At 49.7% G+C, this 12718-nt stretch overlaps 1 protein-coding gene across 1 annotated transcript in view; it reads left to right on the plus strand.

Moving 5' to 3' along the window:
* Positions 1-12718, plus strand: part of LOC138354749 (xanthine dehydrogenase/oxidase-like) — a 171556-nt gene that overhangs the window by 33390 nt on the left and 125448 nt on the right. The window contains exons 3-5 of the mRNA XM_069309237.1: positions 3285-3451; positions 5473-5633; positions 11343-11472. Coding sequence (XP_069165338.1) covers positions 3285-3451; positions 5473-5633; positions 11343-11472 — 458 coding nt within the window. The remainder of the gene's footprint in view (positions 1-3284; positions 3452-5472; positions 5634-11342; positions 11473-12718) is intronic.

Consider the following 12718-nt stretch of genomic DNA (forward strand, 5'->3'; position numbering starts at 1 on the left):
TCTGAAGCAGCACAGGGGTTCAAGGACCTATGATCTCTGTCGGTATATTCCTCAATTTCAAGACTGAATGTTTCTGGCATATGTCCCATGACGGTCACCAGAACCTGACGTGTCAGTGCTTTGTCTACATTTGAGCGGGATCGTTACACATTCAAGATTTGCTTATGTTCTAGTATTGGATCCAGTGAAAGTCGACTAGGTATCCCCAAAACACGACTCGTGTGCGCCTTTCTGAAGGGTCCAGCATTTCCAAACATAAAAGTTTTCCTTGCAGGACTGTTACGTTTTTCTAAGAAATTTGCAGTCTGTTGGTCTCCTAATGTTATTATAATTCCTCCTCTCAAATTGACTTTGTTAGAAAGTTTGATCTCTGGCTGCTCCTCTTCCATTGTCCTCACTGCTCCATATGCTGTAGGAAAGTTGTCTGTATGCATTATCTTGAATTTTGGAAGATGTGCCGAGTCTGACAGTTGCTGGTGGGAGACTGGTGCTGTCATCGCTTGTCCCACAATGAAGTCCTGGGTATCGCCTAGCCTTTCAGGGTAGGACTCTAATTGACCTAGTCAGTAATATTTAGTTCGCCTCTCTTGATCTGAAAGCACAGAACACGACATGACAACAATTTTCCTAGTACCTGTTGTTCTAGGTACCGTGCCATAGATTTTCATTAGACAGTGTTATTTAACAAAATTGTCCTTCTCCAGAATTTTAGTAACTTATTTTCTTGGTTTCAACATTTAATCACTATTATTCCAACTCATATTCCTAGGTATTCAAAAGCATTACATTAATATTATAGAACAAAGATGGCAATTACATTTACTGTTCCACAGTTGTTCATGAACACAAAAAAAATAGATGATGATGTTCGAAGACCGACGATTAGTTGATTGTAGTTTCAACGACCATCAGTTGCTGACTGTAGATAATCCTGGTCCACTTGTACTTCATCCAGTTTCCGCTGAAGGACAACATACTGTCCTAGAATTGAGTGTTGAGTGACCAGTGACAGCCTGTGACTGGCTGTCGCCGGTCGGGTGAACCTCCCTAAAGAGACGTGACTCATTACTCATCTTGTAGCCCACAAAACAGTCTTGATAGAAGAGACTGAACCGGTAGCTGAGCCACGGAAATGCTGGACGTAAACGAACAACGATGTTTCGTGACGGAAGTAGCTGCAGAAAGGCGTTGAGGTGGGTGGCGTGTTTGCAAAACAAGTGGCTCCCAATCTTCAGTCACCGTTGTTCAGTTCATCGCAGGGGTTTCTTGATGACACCAGACTACTAGACCGTAAACACCAATCGTGCATACCCTTGTACAGTTAAGAGGCCACAGCCTCCCTTGGGCCGAGGGAGGCTGTGGCCCCCCCTTCTATGGCGAGTCAACAATACGCTGTAGGGAGCCCGTGTCGTTTATCTAGTGTCCGCCTCGTTCCGCTTGCGTTACAATAGACGATGTAACCATGGATCCAACGAAGAGAATAATTAGAACTGCTACATGCTGTCTCCCTCCCCGATCTCTCTATATTTACTTCCGGTTTGCTTGCAGTCTTGACGACGCAGCTGGTGGGTGATGACATTAAAGGCTGGTCCCCGTTACAATGTAACAGTAGGACTGTTAATATAGAAAGACCATAGATTTAACATTAAAAGCCAGTAGTGAGTTGGTAGTGACCTGACAGGCTGGGAGTAATCCCTTCCCCTAGGTATTAGAGCTCATTGTACAGCAACGCCACAGGGACCCAGTGTCGAGTCATCAAACTAGGAGAAGAAGTCATGTATTAAAGAATTAGAAGGAATAATCAATCGTGGTTAAGCACTTATGTTAAAATTAACGGCAATTGAGAATAATGAATAAGTCTCGTATGTTATCAAAAAAGCATTTGACTTCAGTAAGATCTGAAAAAGGTAAAATATATTTCATCACTGGAAAAATAGGTACCTACCATCTTGTTTGTTACATCATGTAAATTAGTGAAATACAAGAGGTACTCAATATTGTAATTAGCCTGGTTCGAGTATCAAGATAATTCCCATTTGTTTTGGAATTAGAAGTCACCTTCAGTGACAAATACTGGATTTTAGTTAGCAATTTTCAAAGATTAATCTGACAACTAGCCTAGGGTCAGCCTCTGAGAGGTCAGTATTGGAGAGAAAGATTCAGTGTAGGCTGTGTATCAACTGGGGTCAACATCTCTCCCTGGAGCCACGTCAAAACATTGAGGCCTGGCTGCAATATTTTAAGGTAATTGTTTGTGTCTGAGTTTATTATAGTGTAGAAATCCACATTAATTGCTGTAGTTAATTACCAATTGCCTCAGTTAGGAAAATATTTAGTTAGGAGAGTGTTCAGCTTAGGGAGTGTTACTGTTACTTTATTTATTTGAATACCTTTGATTTAATAAATTTTGTTTACAATATTATGGTGTTTAGTGAAATTTCCCCAACGTTTACTTTACATTGCTGTTGGGCGCAAGCATCATGTTTGGAAATAGCCCCTCTGCAAGCCAGCAAGCATTTGCTTAATTTCGCAGAAAATCCCTTTATACTTGGATTTAATTTCCACACTAACATAAATCTTATCCCTCCTTTCCGAATAATTGGGGATACATTTTCGGGGTTTTATACCTAATTGACGGTATCCTGCTTCACCGTCCATTGGAGGAATTACTCAGTGGATAGCAGGTGGTGGTTGTGTAAGTCAGAGTTTGCAGTGTAGCATAGAAGGGTACAGTATCCTCGAGCCGTGATATCTAAACGGTCAAACGTTTAGATCTTGTGGAGGTGAACTGAAGGTTACACAGTAGATCTCTGGTTTCTGTATATATTTACTTAATAACGACCAGCATTTAACCAGTAAATGAGGTTAAAGGCTGGCCCCCGTTACAATGGTGGCAGTAGTGGGATGGTCTTTTTATATCAACAGTCCTACTGTTACATCCTTTGTGTCTAGTGTTGCCATGATACCGTCTCTATGTTGCCTACATTATGCTCCTATATTGTGTCTAGTGTTGCCATGATACCGTCTCTATGTTGCGTACATTATGCTCCTATATTGTGTCTAGTGTTGCCATGACACCTTCTTTATGTTGTCATGTTACTAGACGCCTACATTATGCTCCAGTATTTCAATCACATATGCCCCTGCTTCCTCATAACTTGGTTCCTCCTTCTGTTGTTGGTGCTGCTGGTGACCTGCTGGTGATGATACTTCTGGTGATGCGCTGCTGCTGGTGATGATACTTCTGGTGATGCGCTGCTGCGGGTGACCTGCTGGCCGCACAGTTGGGTCAGACGTGAGCGCCTCCACCCGCCTTGCCAGCTTCCTGAAGGCGCAGGGGCTGCCAGGAACCCACACCACCTGCTACGAGGGTGGCTGCGGCGCCTGTATCGTCGTCGCCTCCGTCACCAGCCCTGCCACGGGCAAGAAGATGACTCAGGCGGTCAACAGTGTCAGTATAGCCTCACGCTCAAGCTTACACCCACCAACATAAGCTTCAACACAGAGGCGTGGGAACAGGGAGCTTGAGGCTTAGGGAAGTCAATTGTACGGACACAGGTTGTGGCACACACAAACAGGCAGGCAGACGGTTCAATTATACATAATATACATATACATATTTAGTTATATATACATACAAAAGAGTAAAGACTGACCAGTTATATGACGGGCGATTATTGGAAGGCTTCTCCGAACATTCATAAGAATCTTCTGAACATAACGACCAAGACGTGATATCACTGAAGGCAACAGAAGGGGTTCCAGGGCACTTGTACACCACACTGGAGGCAACAGGAAGGGTTCCAGGGCACTTGTACACCACACTGGAGGCAACAGAAGGGGTTCCAGGGCACTTGTACACCACACTGGAGGCAACAGGAAGGGTTCCAGGGCACTTGTACACCACACTGGAGGCAACAGGAAGGGTTCCAGGGCACTTATACACCACACTGGAGGCAACAGGGGGTTCCAGGGCACTTGTACACCACACTGGAGGCAACAGGAAGGGTTCCAGGGCACTTGTACACCACACTGGAGGCAACAGGGGGTTCCAGGGCACTTGTACACCACACTGGAGGCAACAGGAAGGGTTCCAGGGCACTTATACACCACACTGGAGGCAACAGGGGGTTCCAGGGCACTTGTACACCACACTGGAGGCAACAGGAAGGGTTCCAGGGCACTTATACACCACACTGGAGGCAACAGGGGGTTCCAGGGCACTTGTACACCACACTGGAGGCAACAGAAGGGGCTCTAGGGCACTTATACACCACACTGGAGGCAACAGGAAGGGTTCCAGGGCACTTGTACACCACACTGGAGGCAACAGGAAGGGTTCCAGAGCACTTGAACACCACACTGGAGGCAACAAGGGGTTCCAGGGCACTTGTACACCACACTGAAGACAACAGGAAGGGTTCCAGAGCACTTGTACACTACACTGGAGGCAACAGGAAGGGTTCCAGGGCACTTATACACCACACTGGAGGCAACAGGAAGGGTTCCAGGGCACTTATACACCACACTGGAGGCAACAGGGGGTTCCAGGGCACTTGTAAACCACACTGAAGGCAACAGGAAGGGTTCCAGAGCACTTGTACACTACACTAGAGGCAACAGGAGGGGTTCCAGGGCACTTATACACCACACTGGAGGCAACAGAAGGGGCTCTAGGGCACTTATACTCCACATTGGGGCAACAGGAGGGGTTCCAGGGCACTTATCCACCACAACAGTGACAGAACTAACGGCACAACTACACACACTGTTGCACAATGTCCAGATATGTCCAGATAACACTGACCCCTCGCTGTGGATATTACTAACACTGACCCCACACTGTGGGTATTACTAACACTGACCTCTCACTGTGGGTATTACTAACACTGACCTCTCACTGTGGGTATTACTAACACTGACCTCTCACTGTGGGTATTACTAACACTGACCTCTCACTGTGGGTATTACTAACACTGACCACACACTATATGTATTACGAACACTGACCCCACACTGTGGGTATTACTAACACTGACCCCACACTGTGGGTACTACTAACACTGACCCCACACTGTGGGTATTACTAACACTGACCATACACACTGTGGGTATTACTAACACTGACCCCCACACTGTGGGTATTACTAACACTGACCCCACACTGTGGGTATTATTAACATTGCCTCTGTAAAATGGGTATAACTAAAAATTTCCTCCCACAGTAGGCATTATTAAGACTGTCTTCTCAGCGTGGATTTATTAAAACTGACCTCCCACAATGAATATCACTAAAACTTCGTCTCCCACAGTGGTTGTACAACAAAGACTGCCTCTCCCACAGTGTGTATACTACTAGGCCTATTTCTCCCACAGTGTCTATACTACTAGGACTACCTCTCCCACAGTGTGTATACTACTAGGCCTACTTCTCCCACAGTGTGTATACTACTAGGCCTACCTCTCCCACAGTGCTTGGTGCCAGTGTTGGGGTGCCTGGGGTGGGAGGTGACGACGGTGGAGGGTCTCGGGAACAGGTTCGATGGTTACCACGTCATCCAGGAGCGTCTGGCTGACTACAACGGCACCCAGTGTGGCTACTGCTCCCCCGGCATGGTCATGAGTATGTATGGGTGAGTACAGTGACCAGGCATGGTCATGAGTATGTATGGGTGAGTACAGTGACCAGGCATGGTCATGAGTATGTATGGGTGAGTACAGTGACCAGGCATGGTCATGAGTATGTATGGGTGAGTACAGTGACCAGGCATGGTCATGAGTATGTATGGGTGAGTACAGTGACCAGGCATGGTCATGAGTATGTATGAGTGAGTACAGTGACCAGGCATGGTCATGAGTATGTATGGGTGAGTACAGTGACCCAGCATGGTCATGAGTATGTATAGTGGCCAGGTATGGTCATTAACATGTATAACAACAGGAAGATGTGAACATAGGAGTTACGGTAACTACTGATGGTCTATTGGCCTACATGTAGCAGCTTCTACTTATTTTCATTCATTTATGTGTCTAACCTACACATGAAACCATCAAGTGATCTAAAGTTCCCCGGAAATCAGTTCCAAATATAATTAACCCTATTTCCAAACTAATGTTTATCCAGGTTTATCTGAATCTAAACTTTTTCAGTGTGTCTTCCGCCATATTGTTGATCATTTCCTCTGCTCTAGTTTGATAGTTTATTATGTGTAATTTAATGAAAGACTTCACTGAGAGCAAAGTATATATTACCCAACTGGTTCCCATTGTCGATACTACAACCTGTCCTCAGGCTAGGCTCATCCAAGCTGCGGCCGCCCGGATAGACGCGTTCCTCAATTATAATGAACTATGTATCTAAAACTGATACTTTATTGAAAATAAATTAATATCAATGCATATAAATACTTTGTGTATATTTAAGTCTAGGATACATCAGGTTAGGGGTTTTGTTTTTCTGACAAATATTTGTGTTTGCTGTCTGTGGGTGAGGCATTTATAGTGAGCGAATCGTAAACAAGAAGAAAAAGAACAATTGCCAATTCAGTAAAAGTTTGAACGGAATCAGTTATGTGCCGTTTATAAATAGTTTTTCATTCATAAACAGAGGGTTTGGCAGATAGATTAATGAGCATTTAACCTCAGTTTATGAGGACGGTTTGTTGACTCGCACCTCTGTAAATGCTTCTCCCACATACTAAGATTGCAAATAACTATTAACAGAACCAAAACACCTAATTAATCATAGGACTAACTAAACACAATCTATACACAATGAAACAGAGAGAATGTCTGCTCGTTTAGCCAAAGTGGGAAGCCAGATGCTTGGTGTTAGTCCCAACCAACTTTGTACGACAAATGGTTTGTGGTTTGGGACGGACAGAGACTGGTCAGGATTGGTCCAAGTTAAGTTTTTTCAAGAAATATTAACATTTATAGGCAAACTCATGCGATTTTCATTTTCGTGTGTGTAATATTTGATGTTTTTTCCCATATAGTTTTAGTGATCGTAACAATATATTTTAAAAAATACCCCTAGAGTTGTTTTGACCGGTCATGTCTTGTTTACATTGAACAACACTGTAAACAAGACATGACAAGGCTGATCTCATCAAAAAATTTAAAATATTGAACAATTAGGATGATATTCATCCAGATCACGTTTTCTAAAGGGTAGCTGCAACACGAACAAGAAGCAATGATTTCACACAACAAGCTAAAATGATTGGACAGGAACCAAGAGATGCTTTTCCACCTATCCGTATTATAAAGTATGATGTCTCTGTCTGTTTGTCTTTTTGCACAAAGTTGGAAGCCAGACACTGGGTCTAGTCTCTCTCATATTGGTAGAGGTTCATTCCGTACCCGAGAGTCTGGGTATGGGATGAACATAGTCTGGTCAGGGTCGCCAGAATTCCAAAGGGAACAGTGAGTCAGTGCCACATTCAACCCCCATGACTAATTTTGGCACTTCCGTCCTGCCGGATACTCAACTAAATATTTCCAAAACAATTTTTTTTAAATAAATTTTTCTTATAGTAATATGTACCAGTATTCACTGATCTCAGGCAAATTACCATAAATTTCCTGCTAATCATAATTTGTCCATACTAGCATGAAACTTGCCACAGTTTCAACGGTGTCTCAAGCCACGTTCCTTTATCAGTGTAAATGGGTTAACAATTCTTTTTTAGTATTTTAGTGTCCGGCAACAGCCCACTCATTAGACAAGTATATTTTTTATAGAAGAGACACACAGAGAGAGACAGACAGACAGACAGAGAAAGAGAGACAGGCAGATATGAATGAATAAATGCATGGCTAAAGATATTGATATATAGATGTATGGATGGATATATGCATGGATAGATTGATGGATAGATGGACTGATAGATAGCTGGATACATTTATGGACTGATAGATAGATTGATGGATACATTTATGGAAAGATAAACAGATAGATGGATGGAAAGATGGACAGATGGATAAGAAGATAACTGGATGGATAGACAGATGAATAGATAGAGAGATGAGTAAAGTAGATGGATGGAAAGACAGATGAGTAGAGTAGATGGATGCATAAATAGATAGATGGACAAATAGATGGATAGATCGATAGGTGGACAAATAGATGGATAGATGAATAGGTAGATTAATGGATAGATAGATATATAGATAGAAAGCTAAATAGAGAGATTGACTGATGACAGACGGATGGATTTAAAGGTAAATGGACGGTTATAGGGATATGGTTTGATGGATAGCTGGATGGACATATTGATTGATAGGTGTATAGATAAGTGACCACATGGATAGAGTGAGATAGACGGAGTAATAGATACATAGATGGAGGAATAGTTGGATGGGTGGTGTTGGGGATCCTACAGTCGGCTTCCATGCCCGTGCTAAGGACTCCACACCTGTGACTCCCAGACACAACCTGGACCCTCAGCTCCCACGAGGACTACCAGAGTCCCTCACTGTCCCTAGAGGGTGGTCCCTGGAGGGTGGTCCCTGGAGGATGGTCCCTGGATGGTGGTCTCTGGAGGGTGGTCCCTGGAGGGTGGTCCCTGGAGGATGGTCCCTGGAAGGTGGTCCATGGAGGGTGGTCCATGCAGGATGGTCCCTGGAGGGTGATCCCTGGAGGGTGGTCCATGGAGGATGGTCCCTGGAGGGTGATCCCTGGAGGGTGGTCCCTGGAGGATGGTCCCTGGAGGGTTGTCCCTGGGAAGGTGGTCCCTGGAGGGTGGTTCCTTGAGGGTGGTCCCTGAAGGATGGTCCCTGCAGGGTGGTCCCTGGAGGGTGGTCCCTGGAGGGTAGTCCATGGAGGGTGGTCCCTGGAGGATGGTCCCTGGAGGGTGGTCCATGGAGGGTGGTCCCTGGAAGATGGTTCCTGGAGAGTGGTCCATGGAGGGTGGTCCATGGAGGATGGTCCCTGGAGGGTAATCCCTGGAGGATGGTCCCTGGAGGATGGTCCCTGGAGGGTGGTCCCTGCAGTGTGGTCCCTAGAGGGTGGTCCCTGCAGTGTGGTCCCTAGAGGGTGGTCCCTGGAGGATGGTCCCTGGAGGGTGGTCCCTGGAGGGTGGTCCCAGGAGGATGGTCCCTGGAGGATGGTCCCTGGAGGGTGGTCCCTGGAGGATGGTCCCTGGAGGGTGGTCCCTGAAGGATGGCCCCTGGAGGGTGGTCCCTGAAAGGTGGTCCCTGGAGGATGGTCCCTGGTGGATGGTCCCTGGAGGGTGGTCCCTGGAGGTTGGTCCCTGGAGGATGGTCCCTGGAGGGTGGTCCCTGGAGGTTGGTCCCTGGAGGATGGTCCCTGGAGGGTGGTCCCTGGAGGATTGTCCCTGGAGGGTGGTCCCTGGAGGATGGCCCCTGGAAGGTGGTCCCTGGAGGATGGTCCCTGGAGGATGGTCCCTGGAGGATGGTCCCTGGAGGATGGTCCCTGGAGGATGGTCCCTGAAGAATGGTCCCTGGAGGGTGGTCCCTGGAGGATGGCCCCTGGAGGGTGGTCCCTGGAGGGTGGTCCTGAAGGATGGTCCCTGGAGGGTGGTTCCTGGAGGGTGGTCTCTGGAGGGTGGTCCCTTGAGCGTGGTCCCTTGAGGGTGGTCCCTGGAGGGTGGTCCCTGGAGGGTGGTCTCTGGAGGGTCGTCCCTTGTGGGTTGGTCCCTGGAGGGTGGTCCCTGGAGGGTGGTCTCTGGAGGATGGTCCCTGGAGGGTGGTCCCTGGAGGGTGGTCCCTGGAGGATGGTCCCTGGAGGGTGGTCCCTGGAGGGTGGCCCCTGGAGGATGGTCCCTGGGAGGGTGGTCCCTGGAGCATGGTCCCTGGAGGGTGGTCCAAGGGTGGGTGGTCCCTGGATGATGGTCCCTGGAGGGTGGTCCAAGGGTGGGTGGTCCCTGGATGATGGTCCCTGGAGGGTGGTCCTTGGAGGATAGTCCCTGGAGGACGGTCCCAGCAGGGTGGTCCCTGGAGGGTGGTCCCTGGAGGGTGGTCCCTAGAGGGTGGTCCTTGGAGGGTGGTCCCTGGTGGGTGGTCCCTGGAGGGTGGTCCCTGGATGATGGTCCCTGGAGGGTGGTCCTTGGAGGATAGTCCCTGGAGGATGGTCCCAGCAGGGTGGTCCCTGGAGGGTGGTCCCTGGAGGGTGGTCCCTGGTGGGTGGTCCTTGGAGGGTGGTCCCTGGATGATGGTCCCTGGAGGGTGGTCCTTGGAGGATAGTCCCTGGAGGATGGTCCCAGCAGGGTGGTCCCTGGAGGGTGGTCCCTGGAGGATGGTCCCTGGAGGGTGGTCCCTGGAGGGTGGTCCCTGGAGGATGGTCCCAGCAGGGTGGTCCCTGGAGGGTGGTCCCTGGAGGATGGTCCCAGCAGGGTGGTCCCTGGAGGGTGGTCCCTGGAGGGTGGTCCCTGGAGGATGGTCCCAGCAGGGTGGTCCCTGGAGGGTGGTCCCTGGAGGATGGTCCCTGGAGGATGGTCCCTGGAGGGTGGTCCCTGGGGGGTGGTATTCCTCTTCAGAATGGTCCTCTACTTCTGCTAACTCCAGAAGAACTGAGGAAGTAATTGGGATTTATTCTGTTGATAACTTGTGGTTGTTGCCGGCAAGTGACCCCAGTGTGCTGTGGGGTACATGTCCTGGGTACTGTAGTAAGGTCCCAGGAGTGTGCTGTGGGGTACCTGTCCTGGGTACTGTAGTAAGGTCCCAGGAGTGTACTGTGGGGTACATGTCCTGGGTACTGTAGTAAGGTCCCAGGAGTGTGCTGTGGGGTACATGTCCTGGGTACTGTAGTAAGGTCCCAGGAGTGTACTGTGGGGTACATGTCCTGGGTACTGTAGTAAGGTGCCAGGAGTGTGCTGTGGGGTACATGTCCTGGGTACTGTAGTAAGGTCCCAGGAGTGTGCTGTGGGGTACATGTCCTGGGTACTGTAGTAAGGTCCCAGGAGTGTGCTGTGGGGTACATGTCCTGGGTACTGTAGTAAGGTCCCAGGAGTGTGCTGTGGGGTACATGTCCTGGGTACTGTAGTAAGGTCCCAGGAGTGTACTGTGGGGTACATGTCCTGAGTACTGTAGTAAGGTCCCAGGAGTGTGCTGTGGGGTACATGTCCTGGGTACTGTAGTAAGGTCCCAGGAGTGTACTGTGGGGTACATGTCCTGGGTACTGCAGTAAGGTCCCAGGAGTGTGCTGTTGGATGAGACAAGCGTAATAGCGCCCCCTTACATCGGATGGTGCAAGTGAAGGCATCATCCTTCCCTACGTCAACATCCTCAAATCCTTGACTTCACAGGTATTTCAAGACCTTCACAGCTATACTGGCCAAATGCTCTCTCTTGATAATGACTTCCTGGCTTTCCTGCAGGCTGACCCAGAGCCAGGCCTCGTGGACCCCGGAGGAGGTGGAGCACCATCTCGACGGCTCCATCTGTCGGTGCACAGGCTACCGACCCATCCTCGACGCCTTCAAGTCCATCACTGTCCAAGATATTGAGGTACCCGCAGGAGTGTGTTTTCTTACCTGGCATTTTTTGGTGTCGCCTGTGTGTTACTTAATGTTCCCTCGCCTGCCCTGCACGGCTGGTACTGTACTAAGCTGCCTGCCCGGCACGGCTGGTCTTGTACTAAGCTGCCTGCCCGGCACGGCTGGTCTTGTACTAAGCTGCCTGCCCGGCACGGCTGGTCTTGTACTAAGCTGCCTGCCCTGCACGGCTGGTCTTGTACTAAGCTGCCTGCCCGGCACGGCTGGTCTTGTACTAAGCTGCCTGCCCGGCACGGCTGGTCTTGTACTAAGCTGCCTGCCCTGCACGGCTGGTCTTGTACTAAGCTGCCTGCCCGGCACGGCTGGTACTGTACTAAGCTGCCTGCCCGGCACGGCTGGTCTTGTACTAAGCTGCCTGCCCGGCACGGCTGGTCTTGTACTAAGCTGCCTGCCCGGCACGGCTGGTCTTGTACTAAGCTGCCTGCCCGGCACGGCTGGTCTTGTACTAAGCTGCCTGCCCGGCACGGCTGGTCTTGTACTAAGCTGCCTGCCCGGCACGGCTGGTCTTGTACTAAGCTGCCTGCCCGGCACGGCTGGTCTTGTACTAAGCTGCCTGCCCTGCACGGCTGGTCTTGTACTAAGCTGCCTGCCCGGCACGGCTGGTCTTGTACTAAGCTGCCTGCCCGGCACGGCTGGTCTTGTACTAAGCTGCCTGCCCGGCACGGCTGGTCTTGTACTAAGCTGCCTGCCCGGCACGGCTGGTCTTGTACTAAGCTGCCTGCCCGGCACGGCTGGTCTTGTACTAAGCTGCCTGCCCGGCACGGCTGGTCTTGTACTAAGCTGCCTGCCCGGCACGGCTGGTCTTGTACTAAGCTGCCTGCCCGGCACGGCTGGTCTTGTACTAAGCTGCCTGCCCGGCACGGCTGGTCTTGTACTAAGCTGCCTGCCCGGCACGGCTGGTCTTGTACTAAGCTGCCTGCCCGGCACGGCTGGTCTTGTACTAAGCTGCCTGCCCGGCACGGCTGGTCTTGTACTAAGCTGCCTGCCCGGCACGGCTGGTCTTGTACTAAGCTGCCTGCCCGGCACGGCTGGTCTTGTACTAAGCTGCCTGCCCGGCACGGCTGGTCTTGTACTAAGCTGCCTGCCCGGCACGGCTGGTCTTGTACTAAGCTGCCTGCCCGGCACGGCTGGTCTTGTACTAAGCTGCCTGCCCGGCACGGCTGGTCTTGTACTAAGCTGCCTGCCCTGCACGGCTGGTC

The sequence above is a fragment of the Procambarus clarkii genome, chromosome 64 (assembly GCF_040958095.1).
Source record: "Procambarus clarkii isolate CNS0578487 chromosome 64, FALCON_Pclarkii_2.0, whole genome shotgun sequence".
Taxonomy (NCBI): domain Eukaryota; kingdom Metazoa; phylum Arthropoda; class Malacostraca; order Decapoda; family Cambaridae; genus Procambarus; species Procambarus clarkii.